The sequence below is a fragment of the Neofelis nebulosa genome, chromosome 5 (assembly GCF_028018385.1).
Source record: "Neofelis nebulosa isolate mNeoNeb1 chromosome 5, mNeoNeb1.pri, whole genome shotgun sequence".
In the NCBI taxonomy this organism is placed as follows: Eukaryota; Metazoa; Chordata; class Mammalia; order Carnivora; family Felidae; genus Neofelis; species Neofelis nebulosa.
The window spans coordinates 36234384-36260817 of NC_080786.1; the positions used below are offsets into that span (position 1 = coordinate 36234384).

A 26434-nucleotide genomic window follows, 5' to 3' on the forward strand; every position below is an offset into this window, starting at 1 on the left:
GGATTGTGACATAAGCAAATGGCCTCAGGCTGATATAGGTAAATGCCAACCCAGGAGCTTCCTAGTAGGGACGCCGCCTGTAAAGGTCTCACGACAGCCAACCTCTTGCAACCTCCAAGCTGAGGACCTCATCAGAGGGAGGAGGGACTCCTGCCTGGGAGCCCACAGGATTCTGGTAGAGAAGGCGTCAAGAGCTCTGGGCAGCCGGTAGCCATCATGTAGGCGCCATGGAGACGGCCATGTGTGTTTGCTCTCCATGTTGTACATGGCAGAGATGTTGTCCTCAACTATGCTCCTGTCTGTGCTGCAAGTTCCTCTTCACCTCAGAGCGGAACTGCACCTGCTTCCCCTGCCCTTACAAAGATGAGCGCAATTGCCAGTGCTGCCACTGCACCTGCTCCGAGAACCCCAACTGCCACTGGTGCTGCTGCTCCTGGGCCAATGACCCCAACTGCAAGTGCTGCTGCACGACCAGCAGCAACCTCCAGTGCTACTACTACGAGAGCCGCTGCTGCCGCAATGCCACCATCACGTTCCACAAGGGCCGCCTCAGGAGCATCCGCACCTCGTAAGTGCCGGGCGCCCGACAGGTTCCTTGCCAGCTGTGGGCTCCATACGTACCCCCGCCCCAAGTCCCTTTCTCCCTCTGAAAAAAGGAGGCCAAGAACTTTGTAGCAATTAAGCCTGTCCTGAACAGCCAGTGACCACATCTAGCCCTGAGTCCCACATCCACGCCCCACCAGCTGTGCGAATAGGCACTGGGCTCTCTCACCTGCACTAAATAGTAGTGGCTAATACTCAGCGTGTAAGCCACTTGCCAGGCACTGCATGTGTGACCCCCAGCAACCCTCACAGCACGCCCACCACACCGACGAGGAAACGGAGCCTTTGGAAGGTGAAGTTGCCCAGGATCACACAACTAGTAAGACGCAGCCAGATTTTGAACCCGGAATCTGTGTCTTAACTTAAAAATGTTGCACTGCAAAATGGAGAGTATAGGATCTGTTGTGATTCGGTGGGTTTGGGGATTAACGTATGCACCTTGTAATCTGTTACGGGATTTAAAAATATAAGCTGCCCTGTCTCTTCCTCCTCTGAACTTTTGATACCTTCAACACTTATTGGAAAAGTAGTAACTTCCACAGGCCACTTTTGACCCCTATGTCCTTTATAAGTACCCCAGACCAACTCCTGCCAGCCTTCTCATTCTTCCCATCTGGAAGTCATGCATCTCAGGGTCTCAGTTACTCACATGGGGCATGAATGCTCTGTGACAAGCAATTGCATATTCTCTTCTTGCTCTGTCCAAGGCAGTCCTTTTATGTCACATGTGAGGGGAGTTTGGAGTAGCAAGGGCAGACTTCTGAGAGAAGGAAAGATCACAGCTCAGAACCATAAGAGGAGAGCTTTTGGAGAGGCAGAAAAATGAGACGCAGGTTTGAAGCCTTCCAGGCTGGAAAAACAATTCTGTGAGTAAAGTTTCAGTGAATTCAGGAGAAGGATATGATCCAACTTGCAGTTCAGCACTTAGGAGATGCTTAACAAATACTACTCTCCATTCAGGGAGCTCTTGCGGTGTTTGCATGAGTAGAGGATCCAGGGGTTCTGGATGCAAGTCCAGAGGTTCTCAGGTGCAGAAAGTAGCATCCACATTCCTCTCTCCTGACTCAACGCCCCATTTCCTGCATATCAGCCATGGAGAGTCACTGGCCACAGTTCAACGGAGGAGGGATGACATTGGTGTTGTGGGAAGATGCCTTAGGTCAGTAACTCCCAAACTTTGCTTTACAGGAATCACCTGGGGGTCTTTACAAAGGTCCTCACTGCCAGACATTCTGATTTCATTGGTCTGGGGGATCACCTGGACATCAGAATTGTAAAAGCCACCCCCAAGTGATACTAAAATGCAGATGGCCTGGAGGGATCAGAGGGAAGCCAGGAGACCTTCCGGGTGACACAGTGAGAACCCAGGTGCTAGGGGAACAGGCCTGAATTGAAGGGAGGGTGTGTGCAGAGGAGGAGAGGCCAGATATCTCAGCAAGAAGGCAAGGCTGCTGGGTCTGGTGGCTGTTTGGGCATGGAGCCACAGCCACTTGAATGCCCGGGTCCAAGCCTGAGGCTTTCAGAGGATAGTCAGAGATGCTATTGCAAGTGTCAGGAGGTGGGCAGTGGGTACACTGAGGCTTGTCTTCCATCTGGCCTCTCTCCTGGTTTCTGAATCCCTGCCTCCCCCTGCTCCTCATCACCACTTCCTGCTCAACACCTTGCTCATCCAGCCCACTCTGGTCTCAAGTATCTCTTTCTGACTTTCTCATTTCTTTCCCACTTCCTTTCTGACCTCCACCCAAACTCCCTGGGCTGCCTCTCAGCCCTGCTGTTTCTTCTACCAATGTCACCTTCCCTCCAGCTTTATATTACACCATGCCATCTCCCTTTTTATATTACACCATGATTCTCAGAGTCCTACCTTATTGAACTAAAGAGGTTCATCCAGCTACCACGTATACAACTCACTGTCCCTCCAGTGACCCCTTTAGGGCCCAGGCAGGAGACTGAGAAAGCAGAGAGGGAATGGGCTGAGAAAATCGAGGCCAGCAGGCCTAGGACCCAGCACCCAAATCCTTAAGGGATGAACTTTCCAGGAGCCTGAGTGCCACAAAAGGCATTCTCTGCCACCACAGGGCCATTCCCATTCAGTATGCTTTGGCAACACCTTTGACTGTCTGGGCTCTGAGACATAGGTCCATGGGGAAGGAGATAGGAGCATATAGGAACCTCAAGAAATCAGAAGCAGAAGAAAATGCAGCCACAATGTCAAGATCAACACCCAAATATCACTAACGTGAACAGAAGATAAGAGACAGGATCAGTCACAAATTGTGTATCTGTTTACCTCCATCCCCACAGCTAATTCATTTATTTTCATAAACTGCTTTTGCCCTGATTGTAGCTTCTCAAAATATGCATTTGAATTTTACAAGTATGCTTTTACCTCATCCATGGTTCCTACAATTAAATACATGAAATCCACCTCAGACAAATAAAGAATCAACACACACACACACACACACACACACACACACACAAATAATAGAACCATATACTTCTCATGGACGTGACCACTCTTTTCCTCTACTGTGGACATTAGCTGGCCAGTACCAGAGGGGACTAACTGCCGAGGCCACATTTATTGAGTCCTTACTATGTATCAGCAGTTAGTCACTTTATCATGGATTACCTCAGGTAGACTTTGTAAAATTCTCATGAAGGAAGTAGTATCGTTAGCTTTGACCATTGGATTACAGATGAGAAAAGTGAGAATGGGAGGGATTAAGAAATTCGTCTCAAAGGTGCAGCTCTAAATGGGTACATTCCATCATGAACAATCTGTCCCTAGAGCCTAGACCCTTAACTCTTACCTGTCGGTCTGCTGGTTCTAGGCTTGGTTCTAGGGACTGACCTCCTGGTGTCCTGGGGACACTTTACCCACCCTCTTCTGTGTTCTACCCTATATACCGTAATACTGATGATGCCAATGCCTGCCAAGCAAGAACATGCTTATAGGTGGACAAGATTGGATTTACTGAGTCACTGCACCAAGTGAGAACATACACCATGGTTAAGAGTAAGGTGTCTCAGTAAGAAGGCATCTGCAAGTTATTATGAAATTTAGGCTCATTTCAGGTGAGGAAGTGGGGGTAAATCTCCTATCAGGTATCTTAATAAAAATCTGGTTTACAAGATGGGAGGTTCACAGGGCACCAAATGCTGCAATCGGTGAAAAAGCAGCAGTCTCTCCCATGAACCAGGATAGGCAAGATCTGGTCGTTTTGTGGTTTGGACAATGTTCTTGTCTTGCCTGCGTTCAAACAGGAGGAAGTGGTCTTATTACTGCTTTGCTCCATCACAGTCCCAGAATGGCTTTGTCGGGTGTTGGTGTTCTGTGACTTTGCTGATGGGCAACAGAGCACTGAGGCCCCACTGATGGTGCCAGACCAGTCTGTCCTGCTTTCTCTTCTTCAAAATTCACAATGTGCAGTCGTTCAGCACTTACTGTGTTCCCGGGACTGCTCTCAGTCAAGCTTTGTAGGTATTAAATGTAGTTTTAGTCCCCTCAAGAAACTATAATGTGACTACTAATTTTATAATGAGGCAAAAGGCAGAGAGAGGTCAATTAACTGCCCTGAGGTCACCCAGCTAAAGGATGTTGGAGGCAGGCTTAGAATCCCAGTGCCCTGGCACAGAGCCTGTGCTCCCCACCATCACACTGGCCTGCCTGGCAGTGACCCCCAGTTCTTCCAGAGGCCAGAAACGGGGTGAGCTCTGGAGCCGGCCTCCTGAAGTCCTCCCCGTGTCCGCTTCTCCTTCCAGCTCCAAGACCGCGCTGCGCGTCGGTAGCAGCGACACCCAGGTCGATGAGGTGAAGACGATGCCCGCCAACAGCAACCTGGTGCACCATCTCTCGTGCCCCCTGTGTAACCGGCTGCACCTGCACTCGTTCATGCTGCCCTGCAACCACAGCCTGTGCGAGAAGTGCCTGAGGCAGCTGCAGAAGCACGCCGAGGTCACCGAGAACTTCTTCATCCTCGTCTGCCCCGTGTGCAGCCACTCGCACTGCATGCCCTACAGCCACAAGATGCAGCTGCCCGAGAACTACCTGCGCGGGCGCCTCACCAAGCGCTACATGCAGCAGCACGGCTACCTCAAGTGGCGCTTCGACCGCTCCACCGGGCCCACCCTTTGCCAGGTGTGCCGCAGTCGGCGCATCGCCTACAAGCGCTGCATCACGTGCCGCCTCAACCTCTGCAACGACTGCCTCAAGGCCTTCCACTCGGACGTGGCCATGCAGGACCACGTCTTCGTGGACACCAGCTCCGAGGACCAGGACGAGAAGATCTGCATCCACCACCCGTCCAGCCGCATCGTCGAGTACTGCAGCCAGGACAACCAGCTGCTCTGCACCTTCTGCAAGACGGCATTCCACAACGGCCACGACACCGTCAACCTCATCGACGCCTGCTCCGAGAGGGCGGCCGCCCTCTTCAGCGCCATCGCCAAGTTCAAAGCAGGTCCTGGTCCCCTCCCCTCCCCTGCACAGTCACCCCTAGTTCAGGTACTGATGGGGAGAACGGCTCCAGGCAGTCCACTTGGTGAGAGCCTCCCCCACCCGGTGGGCCAGTCCAAGCACTGGGAAACACTGAGCCAGGCTGCCAGGCACTGGGCTGGTGTGCACACCGGGCAACCATCACCAGCCTCCTAACCTCCCTGGGCCTTGGCTTTCTCATCTATAAAATGGGCATAGCGGTAGTAACTCCGCTGGGTGATTGTGAGGATTAAATGGGTTATTCTATGTGAAGCAGGCAAAAAAAGTATCTGACACATAATCAGTGCAGAAAGATTCTATAATCTTGGTTATAATCTTCATGACCTTGGGCCTCATTTCCTCCTTTGGAAAATGATGAGTTTGATCTTCCAGTATCCTGAAGTTCTGTGAGCCTTTCTGAAGGGTTTTGTCACAAAAGTTGAGTATCTTCGGTGTTTTCCCAACTTGCAGAGGGAAAAAATTAAATCGATGTTGAGAATTATTTCAATTTAAAATTTTCCCCGACAGCATTTTCCCCAAAACTTGCAAACACCAAAGTAAACAAACTGGTAACAAACACATAATAACAGAAAAACTCAGAAATAGCCAATAACATTCTGATCAACAGCTGGTTTTTCCTCTGCATGCCTGCTCAAGGTTATTTTATATTGGTTACCTATAAAATAGTACATTTTGGTTAAGGGAAACTGAGCCTAGTTTCCATGCTGGAACCCAGTACAACAATATCTTGCAGGGTTCAGTAAAGAGCCTCATAATTTCTGGGTGTGGATCCACTTGATTAGACATGAGGATCTCCGGCATCCTTTTAGGGCTCTTAGCCCCTGGGAATAGCTTCCTTGAATAGAGGCCTACTTTGCCCAGGCCCTTTAGAAGAAGTATCTTGGTCTCCTCACTCCTCCTGCAGTACAGGAACTGAAATTCCCTCCATGAATAAGAAAATGGGGATTCCACGAGTTCACTGGCACAAGGCAACGTGTAAATGGCAGACCCAATCTATCTGACTCCAACATCCATGTTAAACCCATAACATTCCTTTGACAACCTTCTCTGTGCTAAACAGCGACCAGAATCTGAAGACTGGAGGACTGGAACACAACAGAAACCACCACCACCACTACCACCCCCACAATCTGTGGTCTATCTCATTTCCTTAAGGACTGGCCTGCATCAAGTGACCAAAGTGCCCCAGATCACCCCAGCCCTTTCCCTTTGTGTCCATGTGTAAATATGCCTGAACATATGAGTGGGAGAGTTTTTCTCTGAGCTGCACATAAAGGTCCTATTGGATGTAGAGATGGGTCAGAGATGGACTTTGCTAACTCTGTCACCTAGGACCTCTCACCAGCATGGGTGTTTCAGGAATACCTTCATTTCTCAATTGCTTATACTAGGAAACATTGTTTGTCGATTGATATTTACTGTTTTGGAACCACCATCAGGGAAGTCTCTATATTAAAGAAAACTCTATAGGAGCCACATTACCAAGCAAATGGGTAGTCCCACTGGTTCCCAGAGGGTTTTCTTAAGGTGGACTCACTGCCTGGGCTTGGCTGGATTCTCTGGGGCCTCAGCATGGGAAGGGGTTGCTGCCTATAGTCTGCTGTGCCCCCCATGCAACCATAAGAGGCCTGGGCCTTTAACACAGGAGAAAGCTAGAATAGTTTTCTCAGAGTCCAGAGCACCTAGAAGCCAGACAATGAAATTCAATTCAATATGAGGGGACATCAGTTCAAATTCCAAAGAGCCCAGCAATTGGAAGGAGACAGGGATCACCTTCATGGCATATCCATTTATTTATTTTTTAATTTTAATTTTTTTTTAAAATTTACATCCAAATTAGTTAGCATATAGTGCAACAATGATTTCAGGAGTAGATTCCTTAATGCCCTTACCCATTTAGCCCATCCGCCCCCAACACCTCCAGTAACCCTCTGTTTGTTCTCCATATTTAAGAGTCTCTTCTGTTTTGTCCCCCTCCCTGTTTTTATATTATTTTTGCTTCCTTTCCCTTATGTTCATCTGTTCTGTGTCTTAAAGTCCTCATATGAGTGAAGTTATATGTTTGTCTTTCTCTGACTAATTTCGCTTAGCATAATACCCTCTAGTTCCATCCACGTAGTTGCAAATGGCAAGATTTCATTCTTTTTGATTGCTGAGTAACACTCCATTGTGTATATATATATATACCACATCTTCTTTATCCATTCATCCATCAGTGGACATGTGGGCTCTCTCCATACTTTGGCTGTTGTGGATAGTGCTGCTATAAACATGGGGGTGCATGTGCCCCTTCGAAACAGCATACCTGTATCCCTTGGATAAATACCTAGTATTGAAATTGCTGGGTCCTTAGGTAGTTCTATTTTTTATTTTTTGAAGAACCTCCATACTGTTTTCCAGAGTGGCAGCACCAGGTTTCATTGCCACCAGCAGCGCAAAAGAGATCCTCTTTATCCGCATCTTTGCCAACATCTATTCTTGCCTAGTTGTTAATGTTAGCCATTCTGACAGGTGTGAGGTGGTATCTCACTGTGGTTTTGATTTGTATTTCCCTGATGATGAGTGAAGTGAAGCATTTTCTCATGTGTCTGTTGGCCATCTGGATGTCTTCTTTGGAGAAGTGTCTGTTCATGTCTTTTGCCCATTTCTTCGCTGGCTTATTTGTTTTTTGGGTGTTGAGTTGGTAAGTTCTTTATAGATTTTGGATACTAACGCTTTATCTGATAAGTCATTTGCAAATTCTGTCAGTTGCCTTTAGTTTTGCTATTTCCTTTGCTGAGCAGAACCTTTTTATTTTGATGAAGTCCCAATAGTTCATTTTTGCTTTTGTTTCCCTCGTATGGAATATCCATTTATATGTAGGTAGAGAATTTACCCTGTCCATCCTTTCTGAGGGAAACTCCTCCCCCACCCCTCAAATTTTTTTAATTTAAAAATTTTTTTTAAATGTTTATTTATTTTTGAGATAGAGAGGGAGAGAAACAGAGCATGAGCGGGGGGTGGGGGGAGGGAGGGAGGGCAGAGAAAGAGGGATGCACAGATTCCAAAGCAGGCTCTGAGCTGTCAGCACAGAGTCCAATGCAGGACTCGAACTCACACACCATGAGATCATGACCTGAGCTGAAGTCAGACTCTGAACTGACTGAAAGGTGCCTCCACCCCTCAATTTTTTTTTTAGAATGTTGAAATTAAAGCTTTACTCAACATTTTACCTTTTCTCCAAAAAATTCAAGATATTTAATTTTTTTTTAAATCAAGAAGCAAGGTATGAATTTTAACACTCATCCTTAGAAAGGAGAAAGTCCATTTTGGGGAGATATGCACCTTCTTAAACACTGGAGGAGTTCCCACAAAATTCATATAACATTAGTTAATGGCATAATTTCATATACACAAATTTCATATACACACAAATTTTCTAAATTTCCTCACAACTCCTCTGTACCCACAGGAGTCATAAATAAACAGTGGATTGCAATAGTTAGCACTGATATTATCTTATCATCTCTTTTTAAAAATGGCAAATGAATGCTGTTTTAGACTTTGGCGAGTTGGCAAATTTTCATAAGAATGTATGTATTCCCACACATACATATTGGTCTTTATTCTAGATGGTTTACTTTCCCTGGTGCTAGATGCATAGGTATATAATTATATGTTTGCATAATCATGATGCCAATTTATGTCATTCTAAAAGAATCTAAATAGTATTTTATGACATTGGGTAGACGAAATAATCAGGTTAATTTTAAATGTTTTATTTATATTTAACATACTTATTTATTAAAAATTATTTTATGGTTATTTGCCCAACTGCTTTATGAACTGCTTTTTCCTTGGGCCTCTGAAGAGTAAGCATGTTTCTCTATTTGTTGTCAATGAGATTAGTGTGATCATTTTGGCCACTTGAAAATTAACTTCAATCATACCATTATGTATTCTGTAGTCTGGTATGGTAACTACATACAAAAACATCAGCATCTGACGTATATCAGCATCTGTTCACTACTGTATAATTCATAATAGCAAAATATCGTAAACGTCTTCAATGTCCACAATATGGTAATTCTTTTTTTTTGTATTGAAAATGTTTTCAGCTTTATTATGAAGTGAGCTGGGTATTAAGTGAAGTGTGATGGATATTAAGGAGGGAACCTGTTGTGATGAGCACTGGGTATTATATGTAGGTGATGAAACACTAAATTATACTCCTGAAACCGTTACTACACTACATATTAACTAACTAGAATTTTTTTTTCAATATATGAAATTTATTGTCAAATTGGTTTCCATACAACACCCAGTGCTCATCCCAAAAGGTGCCCTCCTCAATACCCATCACCCACCCTCCCCTCCCTCCCACCCCCCATCAACCCTCAGTTTGTTCTGTTTTTAACAGTCTCTTATGCTTTGGCTCTCTCCCACTCTAACCTCTTTTTTTTTTTTCCTTCTCCTCCCCCATGGGTTTCTGTTAAGTTTCTCAGGATCCACATAAGAGTGAAAACATATGGTATCTGTCTTTCTCTGTATGGCTTATTTCGCTTAAGCATCACACTCTCCAGTTCCATCCACGTTGCTACAAAGGGCCATATTTCATTCTTTCACATTGCCATGTAGTACTCTATTGTGTATATAAACCACAATTTCTTTATCCATTCATCAGTGGATGGACATTTAGGCTCTTTCCATAATTTGGCTATTGTTGAGAGTGCTGCTATAAACATTGGGGTACAAGTGCCCCTATCCATCAATACTCCCGTATCCCTTGGGTAAATTCCTAGCAGTGCTATTTCTGGGTCATAGGGTAGGTCTATTTTTAATTTTCTGAGGAACCTCCACACTGCTTTCCAGAGCGGCTGCACCAATTTGCATTCCCACCAACAGTGCAAGAGGGTTCCCCTTCCTCCACATCCTCTCCAGCATCTATAATCTCCTGATTTGTTCATTTTGGCCACTCTGACTGGCGTGAGGTGATATCTGAGTGTGGTTTTGATTTGTATTTCCCTGATGAGGAGCGACGTTGGGCATCTTTTCATGTGCCCGTTGGCCATCCGGATGTCTTCTTTAGAGAAGTGTCTATTCGTGCTTTCTGCCCATTTCTTCACTGCATTATTTGTTTTTCAGGTGTGGAGTTTGGTGAGCTCTTTATAGATTTTGGATACTAGCCCTTTGTCCAATATGCCATTTGCAAATATCTTTTCCCATTCCGTTGGTTGCCTTTTAGTTTTGTTGGTTGTTTCCTTTGCTGTGCACCCCTCAAATTTTTTTAACCAGAGTTCAAACTTGCTTTTAAGGACTCAACTTATTTTGGGGGAAGGTGCCATAAATCTACATTTTAAATAAATCTTCAAGTAATTCAAAATCAGGTGATCTGACAATACACTGAGAAACTCTGGGTCCTGGAGGAAAGATCTAGTTTGGGTCTATTGAAGCTGTGGTGTCGACCCCCAGGTGCACACTGGAACCCCCTGGAGAGCTTTACTAACTAGGGCCAGCAGCAATGACACCATCCAGGAGCCCGGTAGGCATGCAGAACCTCAGGCCTCACCCATACCGATTTTGTGGGAATCTGCACTTTTAACAAGATCCCCAGAAGATTCCCGGCAGCTGCTAACTGCCTCACCTGGATTCCTGAGCCCCAACTCAGGCCAATTCAGAATCTCAGCAAGTGAGGCCAAGAGGAGAGTTTTCTTTAAAGTTCTCCCAGAAGATTCTGGTGCTCACAGAGGACTGAGAACCACGACTGGAACAATTAAGAACATAGGCTTTGGACTCAGATAAATAGAATTAGAGACAGGCCTTGGTTTCTCCCATATACTTGCTGTGTGACACTGGACAGTAACTTAATCTCCCTGAGCCTTAGTTTCCTTATCTATCAATAGGAACAATATCTTCCTCATAGGAAGATACATGTAATATATTATAATAGAGAGATATGATCCATAATATGTGAATTATATAGATCTGGCCCATAATATTTAATAAATAATAGCTACTTTTAGTGTACTCCCTGAGAGAGATCTAGACTTAACTTTGCTCTAGGACCAGCTCTTGCAAAGCTGCCATATTTGTAAGATGGGAGGAGGGGTGCTTCTGTCCTCCTCTTTCTTTTCTCGTGATGCTGCCTCTTTCCCCCTCACCTAAGGAATTTTTATGCTACCTCTCAGGACTTTACATAAACTTAATTAATCTCTAATGAAGCAAGGAATTTCCTATGCAAGATTCTTTAGCAGTGAATAACTATTGAATAGTCAAAGAAATTAATGAACAAAGTGGAATTTCAGCTGCCATAAGCCACAGTAGGGCTTGCATTGGGGAGGGCGGGAAGCATTTCTCAGCTCCTCTGCAATCACCCTGATAGTTTCCTGTTCAGCCCCTGTCTGCATTGCTTCCTCATCCCTTCTGTGCCAGCCTGAGGGAGGAGGTGGGCAGAGGAAATAGCAGTTTCACAAAATAGGCTGAAGAGTAACACTTACCCCAATGATGTCAGAAAACAGGACAGAATGGCTTTCACTCAATAAATACCTTTCAAGCCCTTCTACACACCCTAGTCATAGTGATAACTAAAAGAGCCATGCTCCCTGTTCTCATGGTCTGACAGGACTCCTGGGTTTCTCTTACTCAAATGCACATCATTGTTAAAATGGCCACAACCCACAAAGGTCCAGCTGACTGTGCACCTGGGAATATGTTAAGAACAAAGTACAAAAAAATCTTGGGCACGCCTACTCCTGAGTAAAATCTGATGAGGATTATAGCCCATCAATTCACTACAAAGTTGGCCTATCAAGGGAGGACCTTACCTTTAGATGAGGCCACAGAAGGTTGACATGTCTTCACATCACTGTCACAGCCTGATGCCTAAATCACTGTAAAGCCAACAAAGGTACTCATTTCAGAGAGATGTACTACATACTCTCAATCATAGCATCCTCTATACTATAGTATCCTTGGATTTATGAGTGTCTTGAGCATTGGTGCTCTCTCATATTCATATTTGTATCCCTAGTACCTTGGAAGGCATGTGACATAGGTATCCAGTAAATGTTTGTTGAATGACTGAGTGAACTTAAAATCCAAAAACCATGTAAGAGGATCCAGAACAAACTGGGTTCTCTTTGAAGTGCAATAGCAGACTCTTTTTTAGAAAGAAATGAGGAAAAGGCAAGAGAGGAAGCCCAGCTGATTTCCTACTGTTGTCTAGGTCTGGGTTTTGGTGAATGAGGCAAGGCAGCATTTAGAAGAAGTCATCAGAAATTTAGTTCTTTCTCTTGCCCCTGCAGAAGCTTAGCTTTCCCACAGGGAAAACCAGTCACTTTGAGACATCACCTCTTCTCAAGTCCAACATGCTCACAAGTGATGTCTGAAACTCATATCAAGGGTGGCCTTGAACTTTCAATTCCAACCCAGGGCCGCAGGGATTACTATAGCTATAACTATGCCAAGGAAAGAAAGGCTGGGACTCCTGAGGGAAGTATTAGACAAGGAGGCGGCGGTGGGGGGGGGGGGGGCAGGATCCTGAGGGAGGCCAGATGCATCTCATAAACCTGTTCAGGCCTATTGCAGTTCAACTACAAGTGCCCTCCCTCCCTCTCCACCCACTTTCATGGAATCTGAGGGAATTCCCTGCAGTCAGCTTTGACATCTGGGGAGATGAAAATTTTAACCGAAGTAACTAACCTGGTTGTTTTGCAGTCCGCTATGAGATTGATAATGACCTAATGGAGTTCAACATTTTAAAAAATAGCTTTAAGGCGGACAAGGAGATGAAGCGAAAAGAGATTCGAAATGGATTTCTCAAGCTGCGCAACATTCTACAGGAGAAGGAGAAATACATCATGGAGCAGATAGAGAATCTAGAGGTGTCCAGGCAGAAGGAGATTGAAAAATACGTGTATGTCACAACCATGAAAGTGAACGAAATGGATGGTCTGATCGCCTATTCCAAGGAAGCACTGAAGGAGACAGGCCAGGTGGCATTCCTGCAGTCGGCCAAGATTCTGGTGGACCAGATCGAGGATGGCATCCAGAGCACCTATAGGCCTGACCCACAACTCCGGCTACACTCCTTGCACTGCATGCCCTTGGACTTTGCTGAGCTCTCCAGTGCCATCCACGAGCTCTTCCCCACAGGGCCCAAGAAGGTACGCTCCTCAGGGGAGTCCCTGCCCTCCCCTTATCCCATGCACTCAGAAATGATGATCTCCAGGAAGGTCACTTTCAGCACTCACAGCTTTGGCAACCAGCGAAGTTCCTCCTTGCTGTCCTTCAACACCACCAGTGGTGAGAAGGCCAAAATGGGTCTGGAAGCCTATGGGCGAGCCCAGTCAGCCACACCTGCCAAACCCACAGATGGCCTCTGTACCTACTGGAGCACAGGGGCAGAAAACCAGCCTGTGCAGAACAGCAGCAGCTTCCACAACTGGTACTCATTCAATGATGATTCTGTGAAGACCCCAGGCCCAATTGTCATCTACCAGACTCTGGTGTATCCTAGAGCTGCCAAGGTAAGGAAGGCTCTGGGCCCATGAGGAAGGCAGGAGGATGGGCGGTATGGAATGGAGGTGGGTAGTCAGAAAAGGTTGCACTTACCTCTTTGACCTCTGGGGTTCAGTCACTCAAATCTGCTCCTAAATTCCTAAAATCTTAAGTAGCACAATACTGGCTTAAACCAAATAATGTATTTAACTCATAGTCAAAAATCTATCTGAAGGCCCCAACCCCATTTCAAATGCAACCCAATTTGGGAACCAAAGTAATTTGAAGAGACTGCTTGGAGGGTGTAATGTTTCCCAGGGGCAAAGCCTGTAATTGTAGACAGAACACAGAAAATCCAATTAGAAATATAGGCCCCATTATCTATCAGCAGTGATTCCTCTAAATTGCTACCTTTTCTAAAGAAAGTATTCATACTCTCTATGATTTGGAAAGAATAGAAGGATAATCCCCAATGGAATTCCAATTCTAATCTCATAAGATTCAGTTTTAGAGGGAGGGAGTGTTGATCTCTCACAGAACTCTACAACTGCCATCATCTGACTTCAGGAGACATGACTCCTCCTTGACCCTCTTGACCTAACACGGACAAATAACCTTTCCCTTAACATTCCATTCAAATCCAGCTGAACCTAAATCAAACTGTTTATAGAACTGTTTAAAGTTCAAGGAAGGAAAAAGATTAACTTGCAATTAAAGATCCTGTTAGAGCATAACTTGCCTCTCTTGGGGTTCCCTACAGGGACATCTCCCAGGCCAGCCCATGGCCGGCTTTCATGTGGCAGGGCCCATCTTTTGCGCTCATAATCTGAAAACATTCCCAAAGACTTTTAGCATCCTTGAAGTCTAAACCATTGGTTCTCAAACATTAATGTGCACCTGGAGGTCTTGTTAAAATGCAGATTCTGTTTTAGTGGGTCTCAGGGGTCCCTGAAATTCTGTTTCTAACAACCTTCCAGGTGCTGCCATTGCTGCCAGTCTGCACACCACACTTTAGTATCAAGGGTCTAAAAACAAGAAAATGAAAGCCAGACACTGACCAAGCTTTACTTTGCTGTTCTCCTGAGACATCATAATCTATGTTTTAGAGTCTATAATCAACAGCAAGAATGACCTTACTCTGAAAAGTAGAATATACCTTCCCATGGGCTATCAGACACAGCAAAGTATCTCTACCCTTCATGTAAGAGACACCTACAACTGAGTAACTGAACCTTCATTTCCAAATGATACCAGATCAGCAAAGCCTCCAGTGTATGTGACATTCGCTCAGTGATGGCATTAGGTCTCTCCATGCAACTTAGACCTGGGAGATTGGCAGTTTCTCGCTCTGGTGATGTCTGCCCCATAATTGGGCTTGGAAAACAGTCACCCCATGCCACTGGTTAGTGGTCCCTGCAAGAGCCCAAGAAAGGGGCCTAGGAAAGTCAAGTCATAGCCTGTCAAGAGAGGACACCTAAATCTACTGCCAAATAGTGGTATTTGATGTGAAGATATCAGTGATCCCTATTAGGATCATGGAATGGAAATCATACAGGAATCCTAGTGTTTAGTGATGCCGAAGATGAAATCTGTGCTGACTTCTCTCTCAAATGATGGTTGACTAATAACCCACTTTAGGTTTTTGGCATAGAAAACATTCTCAAAGTTAGTCTTATAACTTGTCAAATATGTGTCTTAAAAATCCTAAGGATTTTTTCCTAAAAACTCAATTTTATTTCTAGAAAACTTTCCCAGAGAAATGATTAAAAATTCAGGTGAAGATTCATGCCCCCAAAGTCCTCATTGCATCATTATTTATTGGAGTGTAAAATTAGAAACAACCTAAATGTTTGACTACTGAAAGATTAAATCACTTATGGGACAGCTATTAAAATGGTGCTTTACTAAGTTTTTAATAATATAGGGAAATGTATAAAATATAAAAAATGAAAGGAAGCAGGAATCAAAGCAATATAATCCAAATTGTATGCATTTCTGTATTTGTGAATGTTCTAAAATTGGAAGGAAATGAATTTTGAACTGAATTTTGGGATTATAAGTGATGTTTATTTTTGTCCCTTGTATTTTTTCTGCATTTTCCAAGTCTTTTATAATGAGTATGTTTGTTTTGATACTCAGAAAAAAATAAGTTAATTTTTACTGACAAGTTATACAAATTTATAAAAAGTTTTAAAAGTATAAATATATAAAAATAACTACAAATTAATTATAAATTCACAAAACTTTATGCACTTAGGAGTAATTTTAAATTAACTTTATAAACATAATAACATTTAAATTTGTTAAAGCTTAAAGAATACAATATCTGTTTAGAAATATAATCATTATAAAATATTTATGTGCCAGACACAATCTGCTAATTGATATTTGTTAATATATCTCTTTCTGAAAGCTGATATATTATGTTTTGAGTGTGAATATATATTCTTCATGCCTTGGGTAAGCCATTGCACCTCTCTGGTACTCTACTTCCTTATGTGTAAAATACAGGCTTGGAACAGATACACTTTTCATTGTCTAGTAGTCTGTGGTTCTATTGGAATTTGCTAAATGTAACCTTTCTGAGCCTCAACTGTAAAATGGGATAATAAAATCTCCCTTCCAGGGAGTTGTGAAGACTAGGTGAGTTAGGCAATGTCTGACACAGAATCTGATGCATAGAAGGTATTCAATAAATGGCAGCTACCTTGGTTAATGGTGTCAAGAGAACAATGGTCACTGCCATGTTGGCTGATGGTAACAGAACCCAGAGGAGCATTCTTCTGTTCTTGAAATGCATTATGAGCATCATGTCAAGTCTTATCAGGTAGCCTTTCAAGACTGCTGCACATAGTCCACATTGAAGTCCTCAGCAGCTAGAGGAGATGGGGTCAGCTGAAATCTGCCCCACTGAGAGTTAATGGCACAAATCTTTACGGGAAAGAAAGCTGAATGGTGTATATTAGTACCACACCCATATGTTCATTGCTTCATAGGTTTATTGGACATGCCCAACAGAAGATGTGGACTCTTTTGAGATGGAATTTTATGAACTCGTTACTACCCCTCCTAACAATGTATGGACAGAACTCTGTGGGCAAATTCAGGATATAATGCAGCAGAATCTGGAGCTGCACAACCTGACCCCCAACACTGAGTATCTTTTTAAAGTCAGAGCCATCAACAATAATGGTCCTGGTCAATGGAGTGACATCTGCAAGGTACTGTGCACATTTTTTTTCTCAGACTTTCTTTGTAAGTTCTGGATGCAGCTCTGTCAGGATGATCACAAGATCACAGAACCCACAGTGTGACTGCCCCCTCTAATCCCAGAAAACTTGTTAACTCAGAGTCAAAGAGAGGGCTGCTGGCCTCAACCAACTTGGCAAATGAGGCCTAAGAATTGTTAGTTCAGTTTGATTCAAAAAACATTTGGGCCAGGCATTCTGTTAGGATGTAGACATTCCGAGGAAAATAAGGCATAATCCTTACCTTCAAGGAGCTCAGGGTCTATTAAACAAATAATTGTGGTATGAGAAGGACAAAAAAAGAGTTCATTGTTAATCCCAGTGGTGATTCAAAGCAAGCGTAGGGTGCCAGATTTAACAGACATAAATACAGGGCACATACAACAAATAATTCTTAATGTAAGTATGTCCCATGCAATATTTTATTTGTTGTTTATCTGAAAGTCAAGGAGTAACCACTGAGCATGTCAGAATGGTATCCCCCAGAAAAAGGGACATGATTATTCCTATCTTTCTTTGTGATGGGAAGCTGACTCTTCTTTATATCTCTGGGGGATATACGTTCATGAGTATAATTTTATTGATACTCAAAGGAGAAAAGGAAGAAAAATACCAAGAGCTATCGTACTGTAGAACCATAATGATGTTCTTTGGGATACCAGTAGATTATGGCTTAATCAGGAATTCTTTAGAGGAAAGACAGTAAGTTCATTCATTTCAGCTTTTGAAAAGGGAAATGTATGGTACAGAGAAAGAGGAGTCTCATGAGACCGCTTCCAGCCAGGACAAACATCTAATCCTCAAGGGAACTAGAAAGCCACCAGTTTCTCTCCCTTCCTCTGTCCATCTCTCTGTCGCTGTCTCTGTCTCTCTGTCCTCCCTCTGCCCACACTTCCATGTCTGCTTCTGTCTGAATCTGCACCACTTTCAGCTAGTTTGTAGTATTTCCTCCCTTAAATTCAGCTTGCTTGTGGCTTTGGATTGTCCTGGCCCAACTTCTGTGTGACCAACACAGTCTAACTAGCAACCTCCCTTTGTCTCAGGTCAAATGTTTGCAGAAGAGAATCTGATTGGTTGCTACTTCTAGCGATGAGGGAAGCACAAGGTAGGGTGGGGGCAGGATTATGCTGTAGGTCATTGTACCAGTAGCAAATCAGCTGAAGGCAGAGGCTCTCTAGTCCATCTGGACTGCTTCTGGAGCCAGCACCCACATGAACCCCTTCCCACTCTCATGGAGGCCAGATACTCACCTGGGCAGGAGGCAGAAGGAGAAAGTCGGCCTGCCTGCTCCTCTCACTCTACCCCAGCCAGCTACCCTGTCAATTGCCCAATTCTTGTTGCCACCCTTCTTTCCCAAGCATGGAACACCCACAGCTGCTACCATATTTTGCAGCATGTCCTTTCGACTATGGATTTTTCCTTCATCTAATTCCATCTGCCTTCTCATTTTTTAGAAATTCCTCAGAAATGTCTTGCTCATGAAAGGCACTCAGTGCTGTTACTAATATTTTTAAATGTATCTCCTGTCGTTTTTACATGCTAGGCACAAGGACAGGGAGTGGAGAGACTGAAGTGTGTCGGCCTGTCTTAAGAAGATGTTTTGTCCTCCCTCTTAAGCTCTGAACTCCCTGAGAACAAACTTCACATCTAATTCATCTCTCTTTCTCCCACAATGCTTACCACAGCAATGTGCATATCACAGGTTCTTAATGGTTATTGAATGAATACATGACTGAAAATGTGATCAAACAAATGAATATATGAATGAATGTCTAAATTAAAGAGTGAAGAAATAAATGGATGAATAAAATTAATAATTACAAAGTACCATAAGATGCCCAAAAGCTAAGTGTTTTATGCAATCAGTCAAGAAGTAACATTCCCCCTAAAATTGTGTTTATGCGATTAATTTGTACTCCCTATATGGGAAGGAAACTCATTCCAGTTTCTTTGCTTTTTAACACAATTTCTAAATGAGCAGAGCACTAATTAATGAGGTTTTCTGGAAGCTTCATTTTTATCTGACTTGCAGAGCTGCAATATAGATTTTTCCTTCAGAAGTAATTCTTCCTCCCTCTTTGTGATTATATTAGCATTCTAGGGGAAACACTGGTTTCCTTAACATTTGTCATGATTTGCATAAGTAAAGGCTTCAATAGCAAATGAAAATAAGATGGTGTGTTTGAATGACATTTATAAAGCTTCATAAAAGTAATGACTTCAGTTCTTTCCCATAAAATCGAAATACTTTTCCTTTGGCATCGGCCCTATGCAGGTATTCCTGAAAGGTTTCATTTAAAATGCTGTAATGAGGTAGCAGAATCATTTCTTATCCAAAATACAATATTTCCATCATACATACTTTTGAAAAGGAAGCGAAATAACACCTTTCATATTTGATTTTCATAGTCTGTGACTTGCTGATTTTTTTAAGGGATTTTATTTGAAGTATAATATACAAAGCATGAAAATTAACGTGAATGCATTTTAAAGGTCCCATTTATTGAAGGCCGACTCCCTGTCAGATACTGTGTATTTGTTACCACTGATCATGCCAACCACTGGAGGTGGGGAATTATTGCCTCTATTTTACAGATGAGGAAACTTAGGCTCAAGAGGGAAAGTGCTCTCATGTAACTGAAGAAAGAGTTGAGTGGGAACTCAGTTCTCATCCAAGGCTGGAGCTCTTTGTTCTCCTGCACCACAGTCAGATTCAGCTAAATCTGGGCCAGTGGGCCCCACCCTGGGGACCTGGCACCTCATTCTGAGAGAATATTGTCAAAGCCAACAGCTGTGAGAGCAGGACTTTTTTTCTGAGAGGCAAGACTGAGCATTGGACTTGACCTGGTGTGCCATGGCCCAAGGCCCAACTCCACTAGGCTGTAAGCCCAAAGTGGACAGGTGCCTTGCTGGCCTTCCTCACTCCTCTCGGCCCACAGCCTTCAGCCAAGAGCCTCTTACATCCAAGAGCCGGATAGTTTTGAAGGAATGAAGAAATGTGTTTTTAGGCAAGTCATATATCCTTTATCCTCAGTTTCTCTTCCTGTTCTTCCTTTAATCCGCAGGGTACCTCCTGACCACCATCCACATTTCTGAAAAGAGCCTCCTTACTTTGCCTCCTTACTTTGAAATCTCTGCTAACTTCCAGGAAGTCTTCCCATGACAAACCTAACTTTCTATCTGTGCATTGGTTTCCCATTGCCACCATAACAAATCAGCAGCTTAAGCAATACAAACTTACTTATTATCTTACAATTCTAGAGATCAGAACTTCAAAATGGGTGTCACCCAGTAAAATCAAGGTGTGAGCAGGGCTGTGTTCCTTCTGAAGACTCAGAAAAGTTTATTTTCTTGCCTTTTCCAGCTGCTAGCAGCAGCCCACATTCCTGGGCTCATGGCCCCTTCCTGCATTTTCCAAGGTAGCAACATCAGGTTGAGTCCTTCTTACACCTTCATCTCTCTGGCTCTCTTCTGGCTCCCTCTTTCTTTGAAGGACTCTTGTGATAACATTGGACCAACCTGATGATTCAGCATAATCTCTGTCTTAAAGCCAGCTGACTAGGAACTTTAATTCCCCTTTACTGTGACACATAACACATCCACATGTTCCCAAGATCACAACGTGGATATCTTTGGGGGCCAAAATTCTGCCTACCGCAGTCTAGAAACCAGATATCCCCAGCTACATCACATTTGGAGGTAAAAATTCAGGCCTAACAATAGTCACAAACTGCTACTTTTCTGGGCTTTTCCTGATTACCTCTTCAGGAAATGCACCCATTCCTGCCCCCACTCATCCCCACAAATTCCTCCCCAGTCTGTATTGGGGGTCACCTCTGGTGTCTCCCATGTGCTCAGGAAACAGCCCTGCCAACTACTCTCAGTCTCTGCAGTGCTGACCCCTTCCTGCCCAGGCTGGAACTCTAGGCACAGAGCCAGGCTGCCTGGCCTTCCTGGGCATCTTACCTGGATTTCATGAAATCCCCCTACTGGTTTTACCTCTGTCTCTACTTCAGACCTCCTGTCCAGGCTGAGATATGCATCTTCAGGAGGTGGGGTTGCAGGGCAATCGGAGAGACCAACACTATCCCACACTATCATACACTCAGAATAACTGCCCCAAACCTACCTCACCCACCCACATACTCACAGCCACCCCCTGCCCTGAAATGAGAGAAAAATGGTTTGCACTCCCTATCTCCTTAGGATTTATTCTTTTCCAAATTGCTGCTTGATCCTTCATGCAAATAGAGAATCCTATCACCTGCTCTCTACTTGCTCTGCAGAAAGACATGAACCCTGGAGTGAGGATAATTTAGATCAAGCTGGACCTATTACTTTTAACTTCATACACAGAGGGTTGAATTAATCATACACTTCAGTTCATGGTCCATTTTCAACAATGGCCTATGCAAGGCCCTTTTCTTGTCTATGCAGCCATTCCTTCCCAGACATCCATTCTAATACATTTCATGTACATCTTATTGCTTTTATGAGTTCTTACATGGTATGTATTGTTTTGAATGTGCTGGTAATTTGCACAAATAGTGTTGTGCTACTTAACCCTACTTTGTTTCTCACCTTTTCTCCCAGAACACTGTGTTTTTTATGCTGTAGCAATGTAGTTATACACATTTAGTCCCTTACTCCTAATGTGGCCTCATCTTTCACAATGTGCATTTGGGCACCATATTTTACCTGTTCACTTAGCCAAGACAGACACCCAGATGATCTCCAGTAATGATGCAGTGAACAGCCTCATTCGTGGCACTTTGTGGGCAGGATAGGGGTATGAGAATTTCTCTGGAACATTGTATTTGTTTGCTAGGACTGCCATACTAAAATGCTACAGGTTGGCTGGCTTACACAACAGAAATTTATTTTCTCACAGTTCTGGAAACCAGAAGTCCAAAATCATGATGTTGGCAGGTCTGGTTTCTTCTGAGGTCTCTCTCCTTGGCTGGAGACACTTGCCTTTTCCCTGAGTCCCTCACATGGCCTTTTCTCTATGCCAGTGCACCTTTGGCAGGTCTCTGTGTGTCCACATTTCCTCCTTTTATAAGGACACCAGTCAGATTGGATTAGGGCCCTCCCTAATGACCCCATTTTAACTTAATCACTTCTTTAAAGGGCCTCTCTCCAAATACAGTTGACCCTTGAACAACATAGGTTTGAACTGTGTGGGTTTACTTATACACTGACTTTTTACAGTACAGTACTATATTTTCTCTTCCTTATGATTTTCTTAATAACATTTTATTTTCCCTATCTTACTTTATAGTAAAAATACAGTGTATAATACATACATAAAATATGTTAATTGACCATGTTAATGGACCAATTGACCAAGTCATCAGTATGGCTTCTGGTCAGCAGTAGGCTAATAATAGTTAAGTTCTGGGGGAGTCAAAAGTTATACATGGATCTTTGACTGCACGGGGGTCAGTGCCCCTAAGCCCTGCATTGTTCAATGGTCAACTATACAGGCACATTCTGAAGTACTTGGTGTAGGACTTCAACATATGAATTTTGGGAGGACATAATTCAGCCCTTATTAGAATATACCATGAGTGAAATTGCTGGATCACAGAGTATGTGCATACTTGATTTAAATGTGTGCATGAACGTGTCCATAAGGAATGAATGAGGGACCCTAGAGCCTAAGCCCCACCTGTATGTGGCATGGTCCAGCTTTCTACTATTTTGTTAATCCAATGCGTACAAAGTGCGATAATCTCCTTACTGTTTGAAATTTCATTTCACATGCTTGTTAGTTTTCAGGATTTCCTCTTCTGTAAATAACCTGCTAAATATCTTTCACCCATTTTTCTATTGCATTTGTTCTTTTTCTAGGTGATTTGCAGTATGTTCTTAAATATTCCAGATAATGCTTTTAGACATTGCTAATATCTTCTCTGTTCTGACATTTGCCTATTAACTTTGTTCATAGTGTATTTCATGAAACAACAGAAAACTTCCATTTTGATATGACTGAAGTCATCAATTGTTTTTTTCTTCTGGTTTGACCTTTTGAAGTTTTATTTAAGAAAGTCCTTCCATAGGCTTAGTTCACAAAGATAATCTTCCTCATATTCTTTTATTATTCTTTTATTAACTTTCATTTTACCTGTCAAACTTAGGACCTTAATCCATCCAGAGTCCACCTCTGTGTGTAGTGCCAGGTAATGATGCACATTTCTGACCGTCTAGTGAGGCAGTTTTTCCAATAGCATCTACCAAGCAATGTCTTTTCCATTAGTATATGGTAAATGTGCCACTGCGATCTTATATTAAAGTGCCATATATTCAAAAGTTGTCTCTGAGCTCTCTATAGTCTCCTGTTGGTCTATTTGTCTGTTTTTATGTCAATACCACACTGGTTTTATTGTTTAACCTTAGCTTTCTGCTTTGTCTTGATGAACTGCTAAGGTAAGTCTACCCATTACCCTTCTTTCTATTTTAAGGTTTATTTATCTAATCATAGGAATTTGTTCCTTCATATAAATTTTGGAGCGAGTAAATTGAATTCCTAAAAAAAAAAAAAATCCAGATAGAATTTGATTAGGATAGCATTGAGTCTCTAAGTTAATTTGGAGACATTTGATATTTTTGTAATAGGTCTGACATTTATTAAATCATCTTCAATGTGCTTTACTAGGGCTTTTAAATTCTTCTCATAGAGGTACTATATGTTCCTGGTTAACCAGATAGTTGACAGACTTTGTAGATATTATGAATGTTATCTTATATTTGATTATATTTTCTAATGTATTGCTGGTTTAGAATAAAAGCCATTGGTGTTTGGAGGTTAATCTTGATTCTAGAAATCCTGATAAACTCTCTTATTATTCTGAGAGTCTATCTGTTGATTTTGCTTGCTTTTCCAGGCTATGGTCCTATCATTTATGAATAATGATAGTTATATCTCTTTCTTACAATCCTTGAACCTCTATTTCTTTTCTTTCCCTATACCTTTGGCCAGGGCCATGAGTCCTACAGAAAATAGGGGCTGAAATACTTGATATCCTTGTCTTATTCCTAATCTTAATGTTTCTCCATTGAGTTATGAGGATTTTTAATTTAGTTTTTGTGGTGTATAATTCTCATTGAGTTAAGGAAATTTCCTTCCACTTCTGAATTGCTGAGAGCTTGTACAACCTTATGCAATTTTTTTTGTATTATTTGAGACAATCATATGATTCTTCTCCTTTAGGCATTAATGAAATGAATTACATTGATTTTCTGATGTTAATCTTGACTTGCATTCATGGAATTAACCCCATGTGATCATGCTGTGATTATTTAATATACTTGGTTTTAGTTAGCTCATATTTTATTTTGGATTATTGTATCTATGATCATAAGTGAAATAGCCCTATAATGTCTTGCCTATATTGTTTTTATCTGGCTCCAGAATCAATATCTTATTAGCTTAATAAAATGAGGTAGGAAGCTTCTGCTCTTTTCCTGCTTTCTAGAACAAACTTTTCTTAAAAGTTTCTTAGAATTCATTTGGAAAACCATCTGAGCATTTTGGGTAAGGAAGGGGATGTCAATTATTTCAATTACTTCAGTATCTCATAGACTGTTCTCTGTTTCTTTTGTCCTTTTTCATATGATCCCCTTGTTCATAGACACGCCCCAATCCTTACTGCTCCATCCACACATCACACATGATCTTTGTCTCTGGAGACCCTGACTATGACAAAATTCAACTCCCCTATGTTGTATGAGTCAATCCCCAACTCTGCCACAACACTGTTATTCCTTCATTATCACCCACCCCCATTGCTCAGTGTGTTTCTTTAACACTATTTTTATTACCCTTACCAGGGCTGTCTCTTTGTGTTATCTCAATTTTTATCCAGCAATGGGTAACATAAAGACTTACTAGCTTTGTATATAAGGACATTGTACAAACATCGCTCTTTGCCACCCAAACCACACCTCCACCCCATCTGCCCTGTGAGTCCTGATTCATCTAGACAGAGCCTACTGATCCAGTGGGCTCTCATTCCTGGATCTCAGCCTCACTCCCTAACCGCCTCTTCAGTCAATGTGTACAGGGAAGGAATGGGAATGCTGCCAGACCAGAGGCATGGAGAAACTTAGCACCTTCAAAGAAAAGCAGGGAGATCCACGTGTAAAGCTGAGTCGGTTAGACTTGTAAGAAACTTGCTTAGTGCAGTCTCCCCTTTCCAGGTAGTTCTGACCACTCACTGCGATCACAGACAGTGTGAACCATCAGAGGGAGGCAACTGGCAGATATACATTTGTGGTTCTATTCACCTTTCATCCACTTCTCTAAGAAGCTTCTCTTTACCATAGCCAATGTTGGGATTACAGAGATGAAAGATGGTCACTTCCCCCACACCCCAGTCAGAATGCTCAGTCTGTTAAGAGCCAAACACATTTGATGGAATTTACAAATGATAAGAGCTATGACAGAAGCAATTTCCAGGGGCTGGGGGTCACCTGGAGGGCTATTCTATGGTGAAGCCCACCTGGGGTCACAGCATGCAGTTAAATGAGGTGCCTTTTAAGGAAATGGAACCTGGTCTGTGAAATCCCAGTCTCACCACATATTAGGTATGTGACTTTAGAAAAGTGAGAAGTTACCCAGTCCTTCTGAGCCTCAGTTTCCTCTCACTCATACAGTGGGGTCAGTGGCACCTGCTTCGTGAAGAGTTAATGAGATAATGTGTGTAGGGTCTGGTGCACAGCAGTGGCCAAGCTCCTGGAAGCTGCTGTTTCCCTTGTGACTGGTGCCATGGTTCTCTGCTTCTGATTGCAGGTGGTAACCCCAGATGGGCATGGGAAGAACCGAGCTAAGTGGGGCCTGCTGAAGAACATCCAGACTGCCCTCCAGAAGCGCTTCTGAGCTCCTCGCAGAGCAGGAAGCAACCTCAGCAATGTACCACAGATAGACATATATACACACATACATACGTATTTTTCTCAACACATGCTTCAGTGAGGCTATCACTGTAGGCGAGGTTCCCGGGACCTCTGAGTCTTCTAAGAGCTAATAAAAGGAAATGCCTGATGTCATGGCTTGCTATTTGCTGATTACTTTGAAACTAAGATGCAAAACAGTCCACAAGTCTCTATGCCTCCAGTAGCTCTGAGCCTAACCCTTGGCTCAGAATTCTGTGGTGTTGTGTACATGGCAGCCACCGGACCTCGGGGTGGTAAAAGGGGTGGTCTTTTTGCAGTCAGTTCCTGTGGGTATACATTCTGACCCTAGTCTAACTAGATTTTAGTGTTTGAGCAAGTCAATGATTGATGAGAAGCTCATTACCTCACCCTGTTGTCTATTTCAACAATAAGCAGCCAACATTGTTAGAATGCTCTTCCTAACTATGGAGTCTGGACTTGCCTTCCCATAACTTTCCCCATGCTCTGAAGCTTGCCCCTGACCCATAAAGAATGAGAGCACTCCCTCCCCTCCATACTTCTGCTGGTCCCCAGAGCAAAGAACAGTAGAATGCTTGGTTGGAGGCTCCTCTATGGTCCTTGAAAGCAAGGTAAGAAAGAATGGCAGAGTCACAGCCTGTCAGAACTTGCCCTGGCCCTTTGGACAACAAGAGGCCCCCAGGGTCTC

The 26434-nt window shown here is 43.1% G+C and overlaps 1 protein-coding gene across 1 annotated transcript; it reads left to right on the forward strand.

Annotated features, from left to right (window-relative positions):
• Positions 1–14: 14 nt before the first annotated feature.
• TRIM42 (tripartite motif containing 42) lies at positions 15–25881 on the forward strand. The gene is made up of 5 exons (XM_058730047.1): positions 15–568; positions 4372–5069; positions 12800–13611; positions 16579–16803; positions 25625–25881. The coding sequence occupies exons 1-5, from the start codon at positions 228–230 to the stop codon at positions 25709–25711; spliced, it is 2163 nt and encodes a 720-aa protein (XP_058586030.1). The 5' UTR covers positions 15–227; the 3' UTR covers positions 25712–25881.
• Positions 25882–26434: the final 553 nt, after the last annotated feature.